This window comes from Mustela nigripes, chromosome 6 (assembly GCF_022355385.1).
Source record: "Mustela nigripes isolate SB6536 chromosome 6, MUSNIG.SB6536, whole genome shotgun sequence".
Classification (NCBI taxonomy): domain Eukaryota; kingdom Metazoa; phylum Chordata; class Mammalia; order Carnivora; family Mustelidae; genus Mustela; species Mustela nigripes.
This window is the reverse complement of record NC_081562.1, coordinates 81748440-81774236: the sequence shown is the minus strand read 5'-3', so window position 1 is coordinate 81774236 and position 25797 is coordinate 81748440. Positions and strand designations below refer to the sequence as shown.

Below are 25797 nucleotides of genomic sequence, written 5' to 3'. Positions count from 1 at the left end.
GCCGGGTCCCCAGGAGGGCGTGGGGCAGGTGTCCAGGCTGAGCGCCGCCTCTGCTCCCGGTGCCATCGTCAGTGCGCCCAGCACACTCACGCCCCGCAACCCCTCCCTCGCCCCTTCCCCGATGCTCAATCTCCGCCAGCCGCGGTCGCTGCATCCTCTAAGCGGCAAGAGGAAAGTCGCGAGGCGCGGCCGCCAGCAGAGACACCATGTGACGGGCACCGCTCAGTGACAAGCAGCCTTGGTTAAAGAGCGGGCGCGCGGGAGGGGAGGCGGCGGGACGCGGGACGCAGAGGAATGGCCTGACTTTCCCCTTTAAACCATCACGAGCCATGGATGTGCAAAGGCGACGCGCCCCCCAGTAGGAGAATGACTGCGATTCGAGACCCTCCGTGCCAGAGCGTGTGGATGTAAGTGCGAGGCTGGCGAGCAGAGTGTGGGTGGGGGTTGGCGGTGGGGGGAGATTCTGATGCAATCGGCCCCGAAAGGAGGAGGAGAGCCAGAGAGCGCGGGCTGGGGCGGCCACGCCGCTCTGCCTGAAGGTCGCTGGGAACCTCCGCCCTTCACCTTCCTCGGAAATCCGCCGCCGCGTGTGAACCCTCCCCGCCCAGCCCTCGCTGACGGAGGCCACCTTTTCCCCGCCGCGGCAGCCAGACCTTGACACAAAGGACATCACACGGCCGGGGGAATCCCGGAAGGGCGGACACCTGGTCCCCTTTTGCCACTTTTCCCTTTATTGCCCAAGGTAAGGCGATTTTGCTTTTCCAGGGGGAGCCAAGGGAGCGGCGGCAGGGAGGAAAGGCATGTTTTGGATGCGAGAGGAGGCGGTAACGTCCAAGACACCCATGCGGGCGTGGAAGGAAGGAGTGCGCGGTTCTACCCGCTGCCTTCGGATTTTGCTTGTATTAAATACGGGAAAAGTCCAGATCGTCTGTTCTTCCGAACGCACGCGGCATTCGGATTTCACCTTTGCGTGGGCTGTGGCTTACTTTTTGGGTCTGTTTTCATAGTGGTAGAGTGTGGCACGCGATCTGGTTAAATGATACTAGGGTCGGGGACCACGCGGGTCTGGAGGGAGAGTGCAGCGGACGCGAGGGCGCTGCTGCCTACCCGAGGAGTGCTCGAATCCGGACATTTGGGGGGAATTTCCTGCGTCCGCAGGGCCCGGAGGAGAGCATGTGATGCCCCCGGGGGTGTGCGTGCGGCTGGCTGAGGCTGGGGTACTGGGCGCCGCGAGGGAACCGAACCGCCGAGCGCGAGTAAACAGGAGCACGTTAGCAGCCCCTTCCTCGAGCTCTGCCCCCTCTCGCAGCAGCCTAGAGTAGGAGGATGCAGGGGGAAGATTACTAAAGGAAGCTGGCGGTGATTCACTGTTCTTTCCCGCCCTGAAGAGGTGCTTTCCAACAGAAGAAGGGGAGAAAGAGAAGTGCTGTTCTGAGAGCTGGATTCCGCGGGAGCTGGGGAACAAAAGGCCACCGCTCGCGCGGGGCCCGGGCGCGGACTGCCCTCGGCTCCTCTCCCTTTCCCTCCTCCGGTCTCCGGCTTTTCGCTCGCGTCCCTAAACGTGGCCACAAAAGGCCTTTGAACTCGCCGCGTCGGGGCCGGGAGGAAAGCGCTCCTTCGCCCCAGTGCGCGCCCTGGGGCGCCCCCCACCCCCATAATCACGTCCCTGACGGTCTGGCTCTTTAGCATCCCCTGGGACCGCGCAGGTTATGGGGCTGCCTGGGCGCTGCTTGCCTGCGAGGTCGCCCGCCCCTGGATTTAGGGTGAACTGTGATCGGAGGATATACAAGAGCATATGGCGGCAAAAGGAATTTCGCGGTTGCAGCCTCACCGCATTTCGGGATGCCTCTCTCAGGCGGTCTCGGGCTTGAGAAGGTGGTGCTACAGTTGAGAGCCCTTTGTGTCTCTCTCTGCGGCGCGGACCCAGTTTTGATAGCACTGTTTCTTCCCGTGGAAACCTTACTGCCGCCAGGATCACGTACTTTCTGAGACGAAACCATGGTGATCTATGTAGTTAAGAGTGAAAAAGACCCCGGCGCTAAGAAACGGTATTTATGTGTATGTGAACGGATTTGACATCTCTGCAGTGGAGTTAATTTTTTTAATACAAGGGGGAGGAGAGAATAAGGCTGTGGTTTGCAGACTGCAGAGAACAGCAAGGCTGTAATTTGTCACCTTGATAGAAGAAACTGTGCAGCAACTCGTGCTTTTTCTGACGTCAGAAGGACAACGGAAATAAAACCTGAGCTAGGTGGCTGGCTGGCCTCATTGTTGAAACGTCTCACGGGGTGGGGGTGGGGGTGGGGGGTACTCCTGAAATCTATGCGGAAACAGTCAAGATGAGGCACTGATCCTGGATTTTGTTTGGCCCCAGCCTCAAAATGGCTTTACTCTTTCCGGCCACTTCAATTCTCAGCATATCAGCTTAGGTATTTAGGAAACTTGCCTAGTTTGGTTTGAGGTCTTAAAACCTTGATGAAGTTTATTCACGGCGCTCTCCCTCCCCCAATATTCAATAACTATTTCCTACTGAGGACTTCTTATAATGTGACTAGATAAAGTTCGTGTTTCCCTTCTCTTGGGGGAAGAGACCGTAAATGCACATATAATGAATTTCAGGTACTTGTTAGCTTAAGGGAGAAATAAAACAAGATCATGTGTTGGGGAGGGCACTTGGAATAGATGACCGTCTAGCAGGGCCTGTGTGGGAGGGTGACGTTTGTCCAGAGACTAAGAGGCTAGGCATCTGTCTATTCTAGTCTTGTATTTTTCCTCCCTCTGGATGACACTTGTGGGCAAAAACCAATCTTACTCATTATTGTTCCCCTAATATCCTGCACACAGTTACTGTTTAATAAATGCCTCTCAAACTGAGACCTGAGTCGTCTCATTCACTTCTTTATGCGGCTGGGGACCATCCCTTCCTTTCTATATCCCATTATCTGTTCCCCTTTCTCCCAAGCGAAGATGCCAGAGGTTTCTTTACCCTGCTTCCCTTTCCCTCCTACCCTCTCCCCACTTCTGAGCAGTTACCAGGCCCTTGCAAATGCCTCTCAAACCTATCTTCTCACCTCCATTCTCACTGCCCAAGTTCAGGTCCCTGTCATCTGTCCTAGACATGGCAAAGCAAGCCATATATTGGGATAAAAGGATCATGAAAGAGACGTGGAGGTGCCCTGAAGAAACCCGTGCTTCAGGCCAGCACAACACGTGGTGAAGAGTGAAGCAGGAATTCCTGAGGCGGAACAGCTTTCTCGTTGCTCTCCTTGGGTACCAGGCCCTGCTCCCCTAATTCAGTCTCCACACTTCCATGGGTTCTGGATTTCTAAAACTCAGCTTACTTTTTTTTTTTTTTTTTTTTTTTTAGTGGCTTTGCTTCTAAAAACCTTCAGGGTGTTCCCATGGCCTAAAGTTAAAGTCTCGATTCCTTAGTCAGGCACTGAGGATGCTCCACAGTCCGACGCCTCATCTCTTTCCATCTTTCTCACAGTTCACCTCGTGCTCTCCCTGTGGTTTTTCTGCTTCAGCATGGGCATTGATTCTGGACTAGAACACTTACTGTTATCCTGTGTATTTGGGAAGGCCTAGCCCAAATGCCTTTTTTTCTTCCCTTTCAAATCACTGTTCACTGATCATCTCTCAGCATTTTCATAAAGATATATCTTTTACTTTTTGCACTTTTATCACTCTAGGTGATGGAGGGCAGGAGATGAGGCCACAGGCTTTGAGCCAAAAGTAAATACTGGGTTTCAACTTACCAGCCCAGGGACATTGGGCAAATTGTTTAGCACCTCCAAACCTTAGTGGGTTGTTTTTTGCTTTTTGTGGGGTTTTGTTTATTTGTTTGTTTGTTTTAAGAGTTTATTTATTTACTTAGAGACAGCGCTGGGAGAAGGGCAGAGGAGGGAAAGAGTCAAAGGGAAGGGGTGGAGGGGGAGGAAGAGAGAATCCTCAAGCAGACTTCCAGCTGAGTGTGGAACCTGACATGGGGCTTGATCTCAGGACCCTGAGATCATGCCCTGAGCTGAAATCAAGAGTCAGCTGCTCAACTGACTGAGCCATCCAGGTGGCTATCTTTGTTTTTCCCCCTTTGTTTTTTCATTTGTTAAATGGGAATGAAGGTAATGATGATGATGGTTATAGTGGTACCCATCCTACTGAGTTACCCTGAAGATTTAATTCAGATAATGGGTGCCAAGCCCTTGGCACCATGGTAGCACTCCATATGTCTTGAATTAAAAGGGACTTCAGGTATCTCAGCTATCAGAGGTGGTGGGAAAGTTGATCAGTAATATTCCCCTTACCTCCAATATTCTGTGCATATTTAATTACTTAAAACACTTTTCTGAAAATAATATCTTAATGGAAACTATGAAAGGTGATGTCGGTGTGGGGGAAGGATGTGTGCAGAAGTAAGCACTTTCAAAATCACATCACAGACTTCAGAAAAAACACCTTGGACCACTGACCCTAAACCGCGTCTTTTTAAAAAACAGTTACAGTCACTTCTGAAATTTGATCACATTATAGTCATTGGTTTTCTAGTGGCCATCTGTGTGTTAGGGTTACTCAATAGCAGTAATAATTCAGTGATCAGGATGGCCCCTTTGCAAGAACCAGGCTTACAATCAAGGAACTCTGCCTCAGGTGAAGTTCCAGTGCGTCTTTGCCAATGATTAGCTGGGGCACTTGTGCAAACCATTTCACATTTTTATGCCTAGTTTTCTCATCTGTCCATTGCTAATAAATAGTGTCCAAGCTCAGTGAGCTCACACACACACAGAGTTGTGAAGACACAATGAGAACAGAGCGGAGGAAGCCCTTACACAAGTTAAAAGAAGCACTCGAGATGATAATCATTTAGAGTTCAATGTGTTGCTAATCCACAGGTGTACGGCACGAGTTTAGATTAGTGATCCTCAACTCTGCCTTCACATTAGATCCACTTGGGGTCTTTAATTTTTTTTTTTAATTTTTTTTAAGGATTTATTTATTAGTGGGAGAGAGAGAGAGAGAATGAGAGTGCACAGAAGCAAATGGGGGGAAGGGCAGAGGGCGAGAATCCAGGCAGGCTCCCTGCTAAGCCTAGATCCTATGATCCTTGAGATCACGACCTGAGCTGAAAACATGAGCTGGACACTCAGCCAGCTGAGCCACCCAGGTGCCTCCCCGTCTCACTTGAAGTATTTTAAAAGCTACCAATGCCCAGACTCCATTTCCAGATCTTCAGATGTAGTCAGCCTGCAATGGAGCTCAGACTTGCGAATATTTTTTAAAAAAACACCCAGGATGATTCTAATTACAGTGGCTTAGATTTTAAAGCAAACAAAACAAAGTCAGAATTTAAATGAAGCGCTCCATATGTTGTTTGATATAAAGTCTAAGTTCTGCCGAACTGTGAGCTTGACTGACTTTTCCCCTGATTTGACTGAACCAACGCATTGTTGATTTCATGGATGCACAGCCTCAGGTTACGATTCACGATGTGAGTGTTCCCAGCTATACAGTCCTGCCCAGTGATACAGCCGGGGCCACATGAAGATTTAATGTGTGGATCTCAGTTTCCATCTTTGAGGAGTGATGAAGAAGATTGGAAAAGAAAGAGGCAATGGAAAGGAAAAGGAAAGGGATAGGCTCCGACCCAGGTGTGGGAGGAAGAGGCTGAGTAGGAGAGACAGGACAGACCACAGAGGAAAAGCTGTCTTTGATTGCTGGAACTCATTTAGTTGAGGCTGCACACTGGTGGCTAGAAAGCCAAATAAAGCCTGTGGGTACATTTTGTGTGACCTACACTTCTCTTTAAAGCTGTTTGAAATTAGTTGTCAATATCTAAATAGCAGATCCTCACTTAAAAATTGGATTTCTGGCATTTATTTATTTTTTAAGATTTTATTTATGTATTTGAGAGAGAGCAATAGCATCAGAGATAGCAAGAGAGAGCACAAGTGGGGAGGAAAGGAAGAAGCAGGCTCCCGGCTGAGCAAGGAGCCCCGTGGGGAGGTTGGGATCGTGACCTCGAGCAAAAGGCAGGCGCTTGACTGACTGAGTCACTCAGGCACCCTGATTTCTGGCATTTCTTGAAAAAAATCGAAAGATCTGTCCTATTCCTACTGAAATAGGTAGGATACGTGTTCTCCAGGTTCTTACGCCCAGTCTGCCTTGCTGTGGTTGTATTTGCAATCTATCCATAGACCTTAGTACTAGCACATTCGAATCCCCTGCAGAGCGTTTAAACTATCCATGCTTGATCCCACCCTAGACCAATTAAATCAGAAACTGCTGTGTTTTAGGTTATTTTGTTTTAAACTCCCTGGGTGATTCCTCTGTCTCGGTCTGGAACTGAGGACTTCCAGCCGAGTTCACCTATTCAGAAGATTTGCCCACAAGCCCATTTCTTATCTCTGAAAGCGATCCATTAAGAAACACTTGATAGGATCATAAATTCAGAGGGTTTTAAAACTCTCCAATGTTCTTGGAGAGAACATTGGTCAATCAGAACTTCCTGTCTTAAGGTGAGAAAACAGGCCTAGAGGGAAGAAAAAATTGTCCAAGGATTATTACATCATTTGGTATTGGGGCATAGTGTATTTTATGATGTTTTCTATTTTCACGCAAAAGTGGATTTGTACTTTTTTTGTGTAAATGATTTTTTTTTAAGATTTTATGTATTTATTTGACAGAGAGAGATCACAAGTAGATGGAGAGGCAGGCAGAGAGAGAGAGGGAAGCAGGCTCCCTGCTGAGTAGAGAGCCCGATGTGGGACTAGATCCCAGAACCCTGAGATCATGACCTGAGCCGAAGGCAGCGGCTTAACCCTCTGAGCCACCCAGGCGCCCCGTAAATGATCTTTTTGTTTTACATGCACCACTTTGTGATGCTTTAAAATTCTCATTATTTCTCTTCTTTCTTGAATATTTTGTTGAGAGCTACCTGTCATAGCTTGGAGAAGCCTTAGAAACAAAGACAATCCTATCCAGTGTTTTAGTTCTTGATCAAAAACATCATTAGAGCAAAAACACACATGTGCCAAGAAGGAATTTTCTCAGAGGCTGAACTGTTGCAGGTTGTTTCAACGCTGTGTTTTTCGTAGTTATTTAAATCTATGAATTTTCAGTTAATGAGGAAGATTTTTAGTTTTGTGGTACCCACACTGCTCAAATACATTCACTGTTCTCATTTATTTAAGCATCACGGGGATTTATTATTATTTTTTTAATGTAATATGCAGTTTGTCCCATATCCAAAGTTACAGATTGACTTTGTTAACTTCTGGAGTTTATCAGTATTTTCTTAGAGGAATCAGAGTTGTCTCAAAACATCTGAATATGGATAGGTTAATTCCCAGATATCATAGGCTGGCCACATTGATAACAGACATTTAAAAGACCACATAGGAACTGGAAGAGAAGAGGAATTCTGGAGCGATGGATGCAGGTGTCGGAAGACTGTGAGCAAGATAGGATGCAGGGCTCCTCCTGTCCCAGGAAGTGAGCCGCTTATTCCCTGGCGAGCTTCCTTTGACAGGGGGCTTCTTTTCCTTGGCACTGCTGACATTTGCAGCCAGACAACTGTTGTGGACTGCCGTCCTGTACATTGTATAACATTTCCCAGCATGCTCTGACTTCTCTCCCCTAGCAATCTGCAGCATCCCCTCACTTGTGATGGTCAGAAATATCTCCAGACATTGCCAGAATTGTCCCCAGTACAGAACCACTGCCTTAATTAATTCCACTTTCTCTGGACCTTTCGAAATCATGCCAAGAATTCCTAAACATTCCAAGCATAGTGACTGTGATGTTCATGATAAATACCTTCCATTTATATAGTACTTCACAGTTTTAAATGTATTTCTGCATAATTCTCACATGCCCAGATTAAATGTAAAAGGACGTAAGTGGCAGACTTCATGAAAACCAGGAGGTGAGGCTATTCATGTTACTTCCTGTATCTTCCCATTTCTATTTTGTTTTACTGAGAAAGTGTTTGTGAGGATCATTAATATATTGTCTGCAGACAGATGATCATAGCTTGTTTTTTAAATTTAGTCGTCATTATTATTGTTAACGTATTTGCTACTACCATGTGCTAGGGAGCTACATGGTCTATGACCCCTGTTTTCAAGGAGCTGAAATTCTAATTATGGAGGATGATTAGTACACATGAAGACTATCAACATATTTAAGAACCCTTGTATAAGCCAATGAGTAATCTATACAAAAATGCTTAAAGAATCCATGACAGGTAAATAATCAATCATGGGTTGCTCATTGAAGAGAGATATCACAGGGAAGGTTGGTTTGAAATTTAAAAAAAAAAAAAAGCATGAAAACAAACAAGCTGGGCTTTAAGAGAAATGTACTCTAATAGAAATGGACTTCACGGGGTGCCTGGGTGGCTCAGTGGGTTAAAGCCTCTGCCTTCGGCTCAGGTCATGATCCCAGGGTCCTGGGATTGAGCCCCACATCGGGCTCTCTGTTCAGCGGGGAGCCTGCTTCCTCCTCTCTCTCTGCCTGCCTCTCTGCCTACTTGCGCGATCTCTGTCTGTCAAATAAATAAATAAAAATCTTAAAAAAAAAAAAAGAAGTGGGCTTCACAAGAAGGGGGAGGGGGAGCATGTTCAGGGCCAAAGGGATGGTGTGAACAAAGCAGAAAACTGTGTAAGACTAGATCGATTGAGGGAATGGAAGGTTCAGGAGGAATGTCCTTGGAGAGAAAATTAAAGAGCTAGTTACGAGTAATCTGAGATTGTGTTGTAAGGTTCCAGAGTTAGACTTCATCCTGTAGGCTTTGGGAAATTATGATTGGCAAGAAGAGAAGAGGGATGGGCCAGACATGTATTTTCAGGAACAACCTGTAGTGGGGAGAGGGCAGGGTCAGCAGGTAGCATGGAGGAGAGCCAGTTGTGGGTGGGCAGGGATGAGGGGCAGGGAGGGGACATACGGAAGAATGTTGATGGGGCATGGTGACTGATTAGATAGTCAGCAGCATTAAAGCCATACCCGGGCCCCAAGTCTGAGTGATGAGGAGAACAAACATTATCTTTAACAGGAATAGCAAAACTGATGTGTGAGGTCAGCGATGTGTTCAACTAGGCAAGTGGAGTTTGATGTGATGGCAAACATCCGCGTGAAGAAGTCCAGTGGGCAGCTGGCGTCTAAAAAGAATTTGTGGAAATTTTTCTGAGCTGGAAGGAACCTGAGAAATCCTCTCTCTCTCCAGCCTTCTCATTTTACAGATGAAGAAACATGTGACATGTTAAGTGACTTGATCTTTATCAAGTAGTATTTATGAGGGAGATCCTATTTCATAATGCAGAGGAATGCCAGTTTTATGAAATGAGAAAGACTGGGGAAAAAGTCTGAAAGATGCCTTTGTGGGATGGAACCTGACACTCCAGGCTTGAAACCTTAAAAAGGAAAGAATGTGGAGTGTGTGCTAGAAGGAGGAACCCCTACCCTCCAGGCGGGAGAAGGAAGTTAGCCTAGAGGCAGTGCTTAGAAGCAAGTGGTGGGGAGCGGGGGAGGTCAGGAAGCCGTGCTCCCTGCTGCTGAAGAAGGAGTTGGAGAAAATGAGAACTGAGAAAGGGCCACCTGCCTTGACGGGAAGTGGTAGCAGTTGTAGCAAGTATCGTCCCAGGAGCCTGAGAGGCACTGTTGCAGGTGCTGCCCTTGGAGTCGAGCATGGATTCTTGATAATGACTGTTTGAGGTGGGTATTCTTCATCTCCAGTTTACAGATTCAGAAACTGAGGCAAAGCGACATTAACCTACTTGCCTGGGGTCAACAGCTGCTGAATGGTGGGGCTGGAATTTGCCAGCGGAGCATGGTTTCAGGGGAGCGATGAAGACGGGAGCAAGTTGTTCAGGTTGTTGGCAGTAAAAGGCTGGTGGGGGCTGGTATTTCAAGATTACAGACAAGTCACTTTCCAGATAGGGAGCTGAGAGTGATTGGCGGAGGGCAGGGAAGCACGTGGAGAGGAAGTGGTAATACAAAGTGCTAGCAGAGTTGTGACTTGCATTTGGTTAAGCCAGTCAGAGTCTTTGAAGAAGAGAGAAAAATGTCTTTACATTGAGATTGCTTACAGGATCCTAGGCTTTTCACAACCAAAGGCCACTTTTATTATTTCCCACCTCCCAAAGATCATTTTCAAAGATTTTGAGTATCAATTTTAAGCTTTTTAAAAAGTTTTTATTTAGGGCCGCCTGAGTGGCTCAGCGGGTTAAGGCCTCTGCCTACTCCTCAGATTATAATCCCAGGATCCTGGAATTGAGCCCTGCATCCAGCTCTCTGCTCAGCAGGGAGCCTGCATTCCCCTCTCTCTCTCTGCCTGCCTCTTTGCTTACTTGTGATCTCGTCTGTCAAATAAATAAATAAAATCTTAAAAAAAATAATAAAAAGTTTTTATTTAAATCCAATTTAGTTAACATATAGTGTATTATTAGTTCCAGAGGTAGAATTTAGTGATTCATCAGTTGCTCATTACCAGTGCTCATTACCTCAAGTGCCCTCCTAATGCCCATCACCCAGTTCCCTCAACCCCCATCACCGTCCCCTCCAGCAACCCTCAGCTTGTTTCCTGGAGTTCTGAGTCTCTTATGGTTTGTCTCTCTCTCGTTTCATCTTATTTATTTCTTTTTCCTGCCCCCCTGTTCATCTGTTTCATTTCTTAAATTCCACATATGAGTGAAATCATATGATATTTATTGTTCTCTGACTGACTTATTTCGCTTAGCATAATACCTTCTAGTTCCATCCATGTTGTTACAGATGGCAAGATCTCATTCTTTTTGATGGCCGAGTAATATTCCATTGTAGATCTACACCACATCTTCTTTATCCCTTCATCTGTTGATGGACATCTGGGCTCTTTCCATAGTTCGGCTATTGTGGACATTGCTGCTATAAACATTGGGTGCATGTGCCCCTTCAAATCACTGTGTTTGTATCCTTCGGATAAATATAGCTAGTGGGAGTTGCTGGGTCATAGGGTAGTATATAGCAATACAGGGCTTTCTCAAGAAAGAAGTCTTAAATACACAACTTAACCTTTCACCAAAAGGAGCTGGAACAAGAACAGCAAATAAATCCCAAGTCCAGAAGGAGAAGAGAAATTATATAGATTAGAGTGGAAATCAATGATACAGAAATTAAAACAAAACAAAACACAGTAGAACAGGTCAACAAATCTAGGAGCTGGTTCTTTGAAAGAATTAATACGATCAATAACCCCTTCATCAGACATATCAAAAAGAAAAGAGAAATAACCCACATAAATAAAATCATGAATGAAAGAGGAGAGTTCACAACCAACACTGCACAAATACAAGCAATTATAAGAGAATGTTATGAGCAATTTTATGCCAACAAATGAGACAATCTGGGAGAAATGGATGCATTCCTAGATATGTATGAACTACCAAAACTGAAACAGGATAAAATAGAAAACCTGAACAGACCTATAACAAGCAAAGAAATTGAAGCAGAAATCAAAAATCTCTCAACAAACGAGTCGAGGACAAGATGGCCTCCCAGTAGAATTCTACCAAACATTTAAAGAAGAATGAATACTTCTTCTGAAGCTATTTCAAAAAATAGAAATGGAAGGAAAACTTTCAAACTCATTTTATGAGGCCACCCATTATCTTGATCCCAAAACCAGACAAAGACCCCAGCAAAAAGGAGAGCTACGGACGAATATCCCTGATGAACATGGATGCAAAAATTCTCACCAAGATACTAGCTAATAGGATCCAGCAGTTCATTAAAAGGATCATTCACCATGACCAAGTGGGATTTATTCCTGGGCCACAAGGGTTCTTCAACATCTGCAAATCAATCAATGTGATATACCATGTTAATTAAAAAAAAAGTACAGGAACTATACAATCCTCTCAATAGATGCAGAAAAAGCATTTGACAAAATACAGCATCCTTTCTTGATTAAAAACTCTCTGCAGTGTAGGGATAGAGGGAACATACCTCAATATCATAAAAGCTATATGTGAAAACCCCACAGGGAATATCATCCTTAATGAGGAAGTACTGAACTTTTCCCCTAAGGTCAGGAACACAGCAGGGATGTCCACTACCGCCACTGTTGTTCTACACAGTACTGAAAATCTTGGGCTCAGCAATCAGACAACAAAAAGAAATAAAAGGCATCCAAAATGGCAAAGAAGTCAAACTTTCACTTTTTGCAGAAAACATGCTTTATGTAGAAAACCCAAAAGATTCCACCCAAAACCTGCCACAAAACTGATAGAGGAGTTTAGCAAAGTCGCATGGTATAAAATCAATGTACAGAAGTCAGTTGCGTTTCTATACATTAGGATTTGTGTTAGTTGAAGTATAATTTATATGTGATGCAATATCCAGATTGTAAGTGTACTGTTTAATGAGTGTTGACTACAACTTTAATATATTAATTTATTTCCAGTTTTTATTACTCAAAGAAATACAAAATTGCTGGTCAGAATTTAGGATCATCACAGCAAGTTAACGCAATCTGGCCTAAAGCAAAGATACCTGACATTTTAGTCAACTTGTTTGGCTTGTTTGAGGCCTTTTGAGATACAAAAAGCAGCTCCTGGATTCATGTTATCCAAGGACCTCAGATGGGCAAACTGGCTTAGACATGAGAAGAGATGGCAGGAAGAAAAGGATCATCAGTGGCCTAAGGCCTAATGCTTTCTCAAAACTACTGACCTAGCTAGTTGAGCTAGGAAAGGTTTCATCTTACTAGTTTCACAGAATAAAAAATTCATAACAAATTTTAAATTAAGTGTGTGTGACTGGATATTATTGATATGAAGGCATTATTTTATTTTTAGGTTTGATAGTGATCTGAGGTGTTGTTTTATAAAAGTATTTTTTTCAGAGATAAGTGCTGAAATATTTACAGATAAGAGGATATCTGGGATCTGCTTTAGAATAATTCTCTGTGATGGTGGAGGTTAAACTTCAACAAGACTGGCCTGAATTGATAATTGTTGAAGTTGGTTCATGGGGGCTCATTATTCAGTTCTGTCTACTTGCATGTATGTTTAAAAGTTCCCCTAGGGACGCCTGGGTGGCTCAGTTGGTTAAGTGGCTGCCTTCGGCTCAGGTCATGATCCCGGCGTCCTGGGATCGAGTTCCACGTCGGGCTCCTTGCTTGGCGGGGAGCCTGCTTCTCCCTCTGCCTCTGCCTGCTATTCTGTCTGCCTGTGCTCTCTCTCCACCCCCCCTCTCTGATAAATAAATAAAATCTTAAAAAAAAAAAAAAGTTCCCCTAAAAAAAATTTAAAAGGGGGGAATAAAATTATGAATATCAGTTAGGGTTTAGTTACATGTAGCAGAGATCTTTCTATGTATGTTAAGTGAAAGGGATTTAATACAGGTAATTAAGTGTCTATAAAATTGTCAGAAGAGACGGCAGGACAGGTCCTAGGCTGGGTCTCTTGGAATAATTACTGGAGTACCACCACTTAAAACTAGTCCGGAGGGGAACTGTTCCTTGTGTCTCCATCTGGAAGCCAGGGAACCAGGAAGCCAGTTTCTCACTGTCTCAGCTGCATGATGCAGAAACACACCACGGGACCTAAATCTGATGATCAGGAATCCAGAGCCTCAATTGCTGGTTCCAGAACCATCTGCTGCACCTGCTAGAACTGCACCAGCAACATGGAAGCCTTGCCCCACTCCCCCCACCTTGCTCTCTGATTGGTGGGATCCAATATGCCTAGAACCCCAGCTGCAAAAGATCGTGGGAAATGTAGCTCTCAACTTTCCATCATTACAGAACTGGACTAACAGGAGTAGGAACAAATACCAAGCAGGCCAATCCACTCTGAAGTATATTAGCAATTGAGACTGTATTTGTCCCCAAAAGTGACTTTTGACGTGGCTTAAGTGACAATATATTCTTTGGTTTGTCTTTCCCTCTATAGTATTTTATTATATATATATATATATATTTTAAAGTAGGTTCCACGCCCAGCATGGAGCCCAGTGCAGAGCCCAGTGTGGGGCTTGAACTCACAACCCTGAGATCAAGACCTGAGCTGAGGTCAAGAGTTGGATACCCAAGCATGCCCCCCTGCAGTCTTTTAATCAGCATTTACCAAAGCTGTAAACCTTCCACTACTCAAGAACATGTACCTTGCTCCCTCTGCACTAGCGAGGTTCATCTGAATGGTCATGCAAGTCTGTTCTGTGTACATTTGGCCAGTGCTATTCCTAGTACAAGTTATGTCTTCCCAATCCACTGGTCTAAATCCACCTGGTTTTAGACATAGTTCAAGTCCTAACTTTTTAAGACCTTAGCTCGTTGCTCCAGGCCCCCTCTTTTCCCCCTTCCTTCCTGCCTGCTTGCCTCCTGACTTCTGTACATCCATATCCATGTATACTTCTGAAATCTTTCTGGATTTACTCTTTGTTCTGCCATATAGTTGGATCTCTATCATGCAGATATTTGTCTTTCTTGCTTAAATAGGGTACAAGTAATGTAAGCCTAGACAAGGTTCTCTGTGGATCTTCTTCTCTGATACATAACACCATGAAGAGTAGAGACTTACGTCTTTTATGTTGGTACTCTTGGTAAAATGTACCAATCAGCATACTGAGATAATTCTTGCTTAAGAGTACCTCACCAGATTGTGGTAAAGGACCAAAGATGTTCTGTGCTGATTAAACTTTAATGTGTAACCCATTATAAATGTTGAAAGAGTGTAATTATGATTGAGCTAACATCAAGATCTTCACAAAGTGACCCTGTTAGGCCTTTTCATTAATTGTATTGTCTTATAATCACCTCTGTATTTCAGTGAAGGTGTCATTCTTTGCTTCTTGAACTCAACCTGCACTTCCTGCCAGTGCCGTTGACCATGATCTGCTTCACTGAGGAGTCTCAGCTCAGGCCCCATCTCCACCTGTTAGTCTCTTGTCTGCTAAGCAGGGTCACTGTCCAGAAGTAAAGTAAATTGGGTGTCAGTTTACACAGAGCAGCATCTCGCAGAGCAGCAAACATTTGCAGTGATGGTGTAGACCCGCGTTTACTATCTCCGCGTAACTCGGGATAGGAGATGGTATCTTCTTAAGCGAAAAAATATCTGGGGCACCTGAGTGGCTCAGTTGTTAGGCGTCTGCCTTCAGCTCAGCTCATGATCCCAGGATCCTGTGATTGAGCCCTGCGTCGGGCTCTCTGCTCAGCGGGAAGCCTGCTTCCCACTCCCCTGATTGTGTTCTCTCTCTCGCTGTCTTTCTGTCAAGTAAATAAATAAAATATAGAAATATATATGTGTGTGTGTTAAAAGCTGTATGATTTCCATTTTTGTAAATGTATACCTGTTTTTTATTTGTACTCTTTTCATTTCACAGATATTTATTGAGTGCCTACTGTGCGCCAGGCACTGTATCTATGTGGGTAGAAAGGCCCTGGAAGGTCATCTATGTATACAGTGATCATCTCTGTGTGCTGACATAACAGGTAACTTTTTTTCCTGTTAATTTGTGCCCCCCTTCATTTGCAAAAATGTATTTTCTAATTTTTTCTGCAAAGCTTATATTATTTATTAATAAGGAACTAATATATGTGTATTTTTTTAATTCGACAGAGAAAAATCACAAGTAGGCAGAGAGGCAGGCAGAGAGAGAGAGAGGAGGAAGCAGGCTTCCCGCAGAGCAGAGAGCCCGACGCGGGGCTCGATCCCAAGACCCTGGGATCATGACCTGAGCCGAAGGCAGAGGCTTTAACCCACTGAGCCACCCAGGCGCCTCAGGAACTAATATGTTTTTACAAAACATTTTTGGGGACGCCTGGGTGGTTCAGTCTGTTAAGCTGCTGCCTCCAGCTCAGGTCATGATCCCAGGGTTCTGGGATCGAGTCCCATATCGGGCTCTCTGCTCAGCAGGGAGCCTGCTTCTCTCTCTGCCTCTGCCTGCCTCTCTGCCTACTTGTGATCTCTCACTCTCTCTCTCTCTGACAAATAAATAAATAAATACAATCTTTTTTTAAAAAATAAAAAAAAAAATTCTGTTCTACAAAATGCTTATAATTAATTCTACATGAAGTAGGTTATAAACAGTCTAAAATCCCAATATTTAAAAAAAAGAGAGAAAAGAGAAGAGGGAGCTAGAGATGGGGGAAGAAAAAGAAGGAAAGGATAATGAAGAAAAAAGGAGAGGAAATACATCAGAGTCTAGCAGTGGCCCAGTTTGGGGTGGTGGGATCTTTTTTACAATGTCTGTTCTAATGATTCTACGGTGAGTGTGTATTAGTTATAGAATAAGAAAAAAAAATTCTTTCTCAAGGACTGGTGTTAATGTGACTTTCCTATGAAGCTGCTTCAGATTCTTGAATTTGACTTTTTTCAAACTTTGAAATCCTTCATTATCGATCCTTAATACATAGATGATAAATTGTACAGAGAGGAATTTCTAAGTGTGGCCTCAGTCTTGGTAAGAGGTGTCTAACTTTAACTTAACCCATTTTGCAGCTTTCATTTTCAAGAATGAGTTAGATTTCAGATAGGTTATCTCATAATAATAAAAATGTATTTTTAAAAAAGGAGATTAGGACACAGACAACACAGAGACAGCAGCAAGTCACGTGAGGACACAGAGAGAAGGCATAGCTATCCACAAGGCCTCTGAAGAGACAAAACTTGTTGACTCCTTGCTCTTGGACACCTAGCCTCCTGAACTGTGAAAAAAAATGTCCTGTTTAAGCCAAAGGAAAAAACACTTATTCTTTGTGATGAACTTAGTACTGGTATTTGCCTAATACTGACATAATTTTAGTGGCGAGGATGTCCTCTGGTTCTTTTTATGCTTTTGCCTTTTTGCCATTTATTTAAATTACTATAGAACTTGTACACACACATATATATTGATACAAAAGTTTAAATTCAAACAGTGGATTCCAGATCTATGATTAGTCTACTTTTCCTCTCCTCAGAAAATTTTTGTCTCGTGTCCTATTTCCTACCCGTCTGTAGAGAGGAAAGGACACAGCCCAAACCGCAAACACGATCCACTGAATCCCACCAGCCCTGTAGGATCACTTCAGACTCCGAGGAAGTTGTACGGGAGAGAGCCCGTGTGGCAAGACTGCTGGGCATTACCCAGTCGAGCCCATCTGGGCAGCTTTCATTAAGGTGGCCAACATGTAAGAGTGCGTGTTAGCACACTGCAGCTTGGGTCAAGTAAAGCCAGGTCGTAAACACTGCTGCTGTGGGAAGGCACTGAGAACAATTAGTGATGGCCGGGTTGCTAGCCTTGACCAGCCTCCTGCCTAGAACAGTCAGCCCTGAGCCACCAGGTGTGCCTTTGCCCAGGAGACGCGAGGCTCGTCTCTCTCTGCCCTGGCTTCCTGCTGTCCAGGAGAGGGCCTGCCCGGTAGGAAGGTGAGTCTCCCAGAACCTGAGGTATTAGGAAGTACTTCCTTTCTTACTTGCTTGCTTTCTTGCTTCCGTCCGTCCTCCCTCTCTCTCTCTCTCTCTCTCTTTCCCTTCTTTCCTCCCCCCTCCCCCTCTCCCTTCCTCTTTCTTCCTTCTTTCCCTTTCCTTCTCTCTCTCTTTTTTCTTTTCTCTTTCTCTCCTCTCTTCTCTTCTCTTTTCTTTCTTCCCATCTTCCCCAGTGGGCAGTGAGAATGTCTTCATGAGCAGGGGACAGAGTTGTCCCCCTCTCTCTGAGGGTGTGTCGGGAGCTCTAGGCCCTCACTTCAGGGTCCATTTACCCTGGCCCCAGATGGCAGGGGTCGTCTCTAGCACACTTAGGGCCGCAGGCTTCAAATGCGCTGTAATTGGCTTTGTCTCCAGGATTTCCCACCCGTACTTGGGTTCTAGGGTTTTCCCCATCCCCTCATTTGAAAGTCCAGAGTCCAGAGGACAAGCACAGGGGGAGGACACGAACAGAGGTCTCCGGCACTGGCGGAATCTCCCTGTTGGAAGTTGTAAAGGATCCTGGAAGCAGGGAGATTTCGTGCTAGATAGGAGTCTGTATGAACAAAAAGGAGTACAGTATGGCCTGGTTGTGGGAAAGAGAGGAAGAAAGTTGTTTTTTGTTTTTTTTTTTTTAAGATTTTATTTATTTATTTGACAGACAGAGATCACAAGTAGGCAGAGAAACAGGCAGAGGGAGAGGAGGAAGCAGGCTCCCTGCTGAGCAGAGAGCCTGATGCGGGACTCGATCCCAGGACCCTGGGATCATGACCCGAGCCGAAGGCAGAGGCTCTAACCCACTGAGGCACCCAGGCACCCCAAGAGAGGAAGAAAGTTTAAAAAATTATCACTGTAAGGTATGGGTCTGGCCTATCCATGAGCACAGTGCTTCTTGGGATATACTAGGGTGCTTAGCTGGGCACATCAGAGTTTCTTTTTGTTTGTTTGTTTGTTTTTTAAAGATTTTATTTATTCATTTGACAGAGAGAGAGAGAGAGCTCACAAGTAGAGAGGCAGGCAGAGACAGAGAGAGAGGGGGAAGCAGGCTCCCCGCTGAGCAGAGAGCCCAATACGGGACTCGATCCCAGGACCCTGAGACCATGACCTGAGCCGAAGGCAGAGGCTTAACCCACTGAGCCACTCAGGCGCCCCCACATCAGAGTTTGGACTCTTCACTAGGCTGTAGGCAGCTTATGGAATTCAGGATCAGACAAAGTACCATTCAAAGGGGTTTGCCATGGGGAAGTGAAAGAAGAACAAACTTACTGGCGTTCTGCCTCATTCCACGGCCCCTATGCCCTCACTGAGATGACCCCGTGGGGGCTCCTCCTCCTACACAGGCCCTGCTTTTCAAGTTGTGTCTAGCTCGTCTTGGTGGCCACCTGTTTCTTAATTTGTGATGCTTTGAGTCCGAACCTCTTCCCCCCTTATATACCATGGAAATGTATGTCCCTGTCATCCACGTGGGAGAGACTGTGAACTCTGCAAGTCTTCCTTTCTGGAGAGGAAATATAGTTTTAGGTGGATTAACCTAAATCCCCCGAGTATGAGTTTTTAATTCCGTAATTCCCTGACGCAGAGTGATTTCACTGAAGAGATTGATTTAATCTTTTGCAGTTGATGGATAAAGTGTTTGCTAAATTTCAAACCACAGATTTGTCCTTTGCTGCTTGACCCCCCCAGGTTGCATCGTTGACCCTGCATGATGCCATTTATTGGGGATCCGCATTTTTTATTAAACTGGGCTTGCTAAATCTGAGGTGCTTTTGTGTCTGTGTAGTCTGTACCCACTCTGTGTGTGTCCTGGGATCAGGTGCATTAAAATAACGGCATCACTTTCATTTTAAATGCACTGTTCCATTAAAGGCATCTGTATTGGCCACTGTTGATGGGGTATTCCTGTTAACGTGCACACGAAGAGGATGGGACAGGACTCCTTTTGTAGTTAAAATGGAGAGAGATTTATGACAGGCATAAAATTTAGAAAGGAGCTTCCAGGGTAGCCTGGGTGGCTCAGTCGTTAAGTATCTCCCTTCGGCTCAGGTCATGATCCCAGGGTCCTGGGATCGAGCCCTACATCGGGCTCCCTGCCCAGTAGGAAGCCTACATTCCCTCTCCTACTTCCTCTAAATAAATAAAATTTAAAAAAAAAGAGAGAGAGATAAGCCTCCATAACTTGATATACAAAGACGGCCTTAATGCATTGGATGGCAAATTGGGCAAGTTATCAGGAAGTTAACTCTGTTAACTTTGTTTACTTGTAATGGTTTATCTTTCATTGGTGGTGATAGTCGCATCTTTAAGTAGTTTTTGTTGTGTTCTTTTCTAGGTCTGTCAAGCTTATATTTTTGCTGCTATCCGTTTTTAATACACTCAGAACAGAACTTGGACGAATTTTTTTTTTTTTTGACTCTGGATACTTTGTAAACATGATGCATTTCAAAAGTGGACTCGAATTAACGGAGTTGCAGAACATGACAGTGCCCGAGGACGATAACATTAGCAACGATTCCAATGATTTCACTGAAGTAGAAAATGGTCAAATAAATAGGTAAGTATTTTTGCGCTAACACTTTCAAGTCCATGAAAGAAATGTCTCTCAAATATTATTCTGATTTTCGGTTATTCTCCTGAATTATTCATTACTAAAGTTATGCTCCATTTGAAGACGTAATTTGAATTTCTTATGTGACATCTGTGGGGCCCGGTCTGCAATAGCAGAGGAAGCAAATAGGAAAGTAATTTATTCATCCTTTCAAATCTTTCAATCGAGTCTAATAAAAATATATAAATTCGATGGACCCCAACCAGCCCTAACTTTTCAAAAGCTCTGTGCTTGTGAATCGGACTGACTGCTGGAACTTCGCTGCTGAATGTGTACATGAGCAGGCATCATCTGCCCTCACCTACATTGTCACCCACCAACAGTCAACACCCCCTTTGCCAATGATCCCATTTCAAAACTACAAATACAGCCTTATAATCATCATTTATAACACAGATTTTAAATAGTAATCACCACAGTTGGGGCCCAGTAGCTCTCTTGAGAAACTGTAGTAGAGACTTAGTACATGAAACAGAAAGAAAAGATAGCATGAGTGGGAGGAGACAGGTGGGAGGCAGGTGGGAAAAGTGTGCCCGTGAAGCTCTTGGCCCCAGCTGTGACCTCAGCAGGTCCTTGCAACACTTGGGTCCTGTGTTTCTTAGTTAGAAGAGTAGGGCCAATAACTTTTTTTTTTTTTTTTAAGTGATCTGGGGCATTCTCTGACATGTGGATTTTGTAGCCAGACATAGGGGTCATTTCACAGGAAGTTCTCCCGGTTGGGACTTGGTGATGTGGTTTGTGGAAAGCATGTAGCGTTCTAAAAGGCCAGGGGAAGAGAGTGGAGTAGATAGCAGTAGATACCACCGCTTAGGAGAACAGCAACAATGTACACATTTGGGGCTGGTCAGAAGGAAATTGGGAAACATATGTCAGCTAACCAGATACCTTTGTGGAAATTATTTCTGCAAGTCTGCTCTCCTTTCTGCTGTGGTGTGCAGTTGGAAGTCCAGCAGAGGACTCGGGGCCATCATTCATGAACTCAGGTTCCAGCCCTGCCTCTTCTCCTCCCTCTTCCCTTCCTTAAATGTTCTTAGAGGTGAAGTGTGCCACCCAGACAGCTCCTCATTATCATCCATTCACTGTGTTGGGATGTCTTATGGTCGGATCCAAAATATGCTTCTTGCACCCTTTCTGAGTAATTATCAATAGTAAATTCCATTTCTTGAATGTCAGGTGTTTTTACATTTATTGACATTTTTTCCTTATGACTTGCAAAGCTTTCTTATGCAAATAAGGAAAATTTAAAAATGCATTTTACAAATAAGGAAACTGAGGCTCAGAAATGAAATGACTTGCCCAAGGGTACACACAGGTCTGTCAGAAATGCCTGTCTGTCTGCTCTATTCTGCTGCCTCCAACTATAATCCTGGGACATGGATGAAAAAAAAGAGTCTTTACCAATTTTATTAAAATACCAGTGCTGTCTTAAGCTCTGTACACCCAGACTGTTCTACAGTCACTGCTGACCTCCACCTAACAGGGGATGGGAGTCTAACCATTTCACAAGTAGGACATTTTGGTTGTATAATAGAGCTTCATTCCTGAAGCAGTGCAAACCTTTAAGGACCTTGAAATGAGTCATTATACTATTCCGTTCAGAATCTGAACTTGATCTTTAAAAGTTGTACTTACTAAACTAAGAATGGTAGGCTTTTGAAGAGATTACAGCTTGTAATAGCTGGAAGCACCCATTCTTGCCTGTGGCTTGGGCACCTTGCCTGGGTGATCTCACTTCCTCCCAGACTGTGACTAAGGCAGTAAGTGGGGACAGCGGGAGCGCTGGCGGGTGTTGACCACTTGCTTTGTGGAATCGGGTTTTGCTCCTGCAAATACAGTGTGATGCAGCTCTTTGCCTGACACAGTTCATGAATCTTGCTTCCTTTCTGGCTCTAGGACAATTCAAATTAAAAACAGCATGTGACAACATGGAGCCAAAACAGGCAAATGGAAAAGACCAAAAAAAAGACCCCCATCATGGTTCATGCAGAAGCTACACCTAAATACCTCTCCCTCTTCTTGTAGCTTTTTCACATGGGGGCGAGGGAAGCAGGCTCAATTATGGGACTCTAGGAGGAGCCCTCTGCCAGAGCAGTGAACTTTTAGTATATGTGCTGCCGAAGCGAGCACCAGAGCAGTGAACTTTTAGATCACAGTGTCTCTTTTTAGGAAGCCAGAGGGACTGTTGAAAGCAAATATTGATCTTTGCTTACCCGGCATGTAGCTGATAGCTTTGCCCGGAAACTCCCCACTAGGATACTCTCAGAATCATCTTTTTAAGTTTAGTTAAAAATAGAGTAGAGCCGTGTGGGTATTAGGACTCCTACCCTTATTCCAGTTCAGTTGTTTTACTTCATGCCCTAATTTTGGGGTTGTAGTCATGGAAATCTATACTTGAAACAGGAAAACCTTTCAAAATGTCCACTAGGCCTGCACTGCTGACATTTTAACGTGCACGCAAAATGCCTGGAAACCTTGTGAAAATGCAGATTCTGGTTTGGGAGGTCTGGGACCGGGCCTGAGATTCTGATTTCCAGCCAGCTCCTAGGTGATGCCCATATAGTCGCTCCGGGCACCACACTTCAGAGTAGCAAGCTCTAGGCTCTTTTTCTAGATATGAGCTTCTTGGCAGAAAGAGACGTCTTAATCATCTTTATATCTCTTATACCTTGTAATGATATGACAAGAGTGCCTGGGACAGGATGGATGTTACAAAATATTTGTTAAATGAGAAAAAGACACACACACACACACACACACACACACACACACACACGGAACCATTAGTGCATGGTTTAGACTTGGATTTGAATTGAACCCTAGCTTGATCACTTCTGTGATCTCGTGCTTTGAGCCTTAGTCCCATCCCTGTGAGACAGGGATAATAATAATAATTGACTTCATGGGATTGTTGGGGAATAGTAAATGCAATACTCATCTGCTGTTTGTAGGTTAAGAATTCAGGCTCTGCCTCCAGCCAGCTCAGGTTCAAATTCTGGCTCAGCAGTTTAGTTTTTAACAATGTAACTTTGGTCACGTTACTTAATTTCTTTAAAATGGAGCTAATAATAGTACATGGTATACGATACCACGTGTAAGTATTGTGAAAAGAGATGATAAAATCCATGTAAAGTACTCGACAGAGTGTCTGGCAATAGTAACCCTTTTAGTAAAAAAGTAGAAAAGTCTCTATCAATTATAGGGCAACCCTCTTTCTTTGGGAAGCACTTCTCTGTTCTCCACCCCAAGGAATAACAATATCAATTTAGCTTTCGGATGGTTGCTGGTTATTGTTACTTTAAAGCAGCTGAAATATTAAAGTTGTTGAAACATTAGTAGATTATCCTAGCTGTATCCATGCAAATATTCATGTATGTTGTCTACTGTTGTTCTCATCTCTGCAGAGGTAGTGCTGTTATGACCCCAGAAGCATCTAACAAAATTTGAGAGACTTTCAATTAAAATTTTTCTTGAAAGGATCTGGGGCATTTTTTTTTTTAATTCAAGTATAGTTAGCATACAATGTTATATTAATTTCAGGCATGCAATATAGTGATTCAGCAGTTCCATACATTACTCAGTGCTCATCAAGATAAGTGTACTCTGAATCCCCTTCACCTATTTCCTCCATCCCTCCAGCCCTGCCTACTCTGATAACCATCAGTTGGTTCTCTATATTTAAGATTCTGTTTTTTGTCTCTTTATTCCTTTATTCACTTGTTTTGTTTCTTAAATTCTACATATGAATAAAATCGTACAGTATTTGTCTTTCTCTGACTGACATTGTACTTGGCATAATACACCCTAGGTCCACCATGTTATTGCAAATGACAAGTTCATTCTTTTTTGTGGCTGAGTAATATTCCATTGTATGTATGTACCTTGTCTTCTTTATCCATTCACCTGTGTATGGACGCTTGGGCTCCTTCTGTAATTTGGCCATTGCAAATAATGCTGCAATAAACATAGGGGTGCATGTATCTTTTCACATTAGTGTTTTCGTTACTCTTTGGGTAAATACCAAGTAGTAGGATTACTGGATCATATGGTAATCTTATTTTTAATTTTTTGAGGGACCTCTAGACTGTTTTCCAGAGTAGCTGCATCAGTTTGCATTCCTATCAATAGTGCACAAGAGTTCCTTTACCCCTACATCTTCACCAGCACTTACTGTTTCTTGTGTTTTTGATGTTAGTTATTCTGACAGGTGTGAAGTGGTATCTGATTGTGGTTTAGATTTGCATTTCCCTGACGATGAGTGATGTTGAGCACCTTTTCACATATCTGTTGGCCACCTGAATCAGTCTTCTCTTCATATGCCTTCCATTTCTTTCATTCTTTCATGTTTTCCAATCTCCTTGTTACGGCTTCTTTCCTCTTATTCTCTTTTCCTTTTTAGTAGAGTGTTAGGATTTCAGGGAAAGAATGAACAAAGGTCATTCAAGTTCAAGCACTCGTGTCTTTTGTGTTATGAATCCTCAAATGAAACACTGTAATCTAGTAAGAACCTGATTGGTAGAGATTACAATAGGAAGATTATTCTCCTATCATACAACCCATCCTTAATTGGATTGTTGTTGTTGATTTATTTTTGGTTTTAAATAACTGTTCTATATTTCTCGCCTCCTTTCACACTATCTCAGCGTAACGCCTACATCCTTTCCAAGGCTTTGTCTGTTGAAGGTCATCACGACAGCCACTGTAGGTTTTGTTTTGTTTTGTGCACAGAACAATTGGCTACCTAAGAGTTGGTTGAATTCTGCTTCGTAGGTACAGACTGACCTGAAACTCTTTTTTAATAACACTTTTATCATTTAAGACCACATGTCAAAGGCACCCTTGCCCACAGCCCATTTTTTTAGTCAATAAAGAGAAATTTTATTTCAATTTCTTTGCCAGAGGTCAATGCTTTTTAGCATGGAATTGCACCTTTTAAATGGTGAGATAATGGAAACTTGTAATAAGTCGCACAACCTAGTTATTTTGAATGGACTTTTCACAAAAGACGTTGGTCTTATTTGTTAAAAAAAAAAAAAAAGTTTATGGAAATGCAAAGCAGAGATACAAAGACTAAGAGAAGGAAAATTTGGAACAACATAAAGAGAATAAAGATGCTTTCTTTAAGGACTTCATTCTTACTGAGCTAGATTTCCTTGCAGCCTAAGCGACTCCATACTTCTTAAAAAGAAGATGCATATTCAAGTTAATAGGGTCCTCTGAGTTGCGGGTGCATGGGCAGGGACATATAGGAAGAAGAGGGAGTGCGGGCATCACATAACCACTCAGGATGCAAAATGACTTTGTGACGCAGAAAAATAGTAAATAGGTCAGAGTCCGAAAACTCCATTTAAGGCGGGAGCATAAGAAGACCATGGAAGATGAAGGCTTTGAACTGGCAGGATGCCCCTGGCTGAGAGCAGGATGGAGGGTCTCCTGAGAAGGGGGAGTGGATTCCTACTATAGCTGGTCCTTGAACAACACGGCCTTGAACTGCACAAGTCCAGTTTTTTTTTTTTTTTTGAAGTAAATACAGGACAGTACTGTAAATGTATTTTATCTTCCTCGTGACTTTTTTTTTTTAAGATTTTATTTATTTATTTGACTGGCAGAGATCACAAGTAGGCAGAGAGAGAGAGAGGAGGAAGCAGGCTCCCCGCTGAGCAGAGAGCTGGATGCCGGGCTTGATCCCAGGACTCCGGGATCATGACCTGAGCCAAAGGCAGAAGCTTTAACCCACTGAGCCACCCAGGTGTCCCCCTCGTGACTTTCTTAATA

The 25797-nt window shown here is 43.9% G+C and overlaps 1 protein-coding gene across 2 annotated transcripts in view; it reads left to right on the top strand.

Moving 5' to 3' along the window:
• Window positions 1–413: 413 nt before the first annotated feature.
• The window catches only part of SLC38A1 (solute carrier family 38 member 1), a 62902-nt gene continuing 37518 nt past the window's right edge, over window positions 414–25797 (top strand). Inside the window, exons 1-3 of one of the 2 annotated variants that reach the window (XM_059402962.1) lie at window positions 414–742; window positions 15358–15466; window positions 19750–19971. In XM_059402962.1, coding sequence (XP_059258945.1) covers window positions 19850–19971 — 122 coding nt within the window. In that variant the 5' untranslated portion in view covers window positions 414–742; window positions 15358–15466; window positions 19750–19849. Of the gene's footprint in view, window positions 743–15357; window positions 15467–19749; window positions 19972–25797 lie in introns of those variants that run through there. The other variant, XM_059402963.1, reaches the window with a different exon arrangement.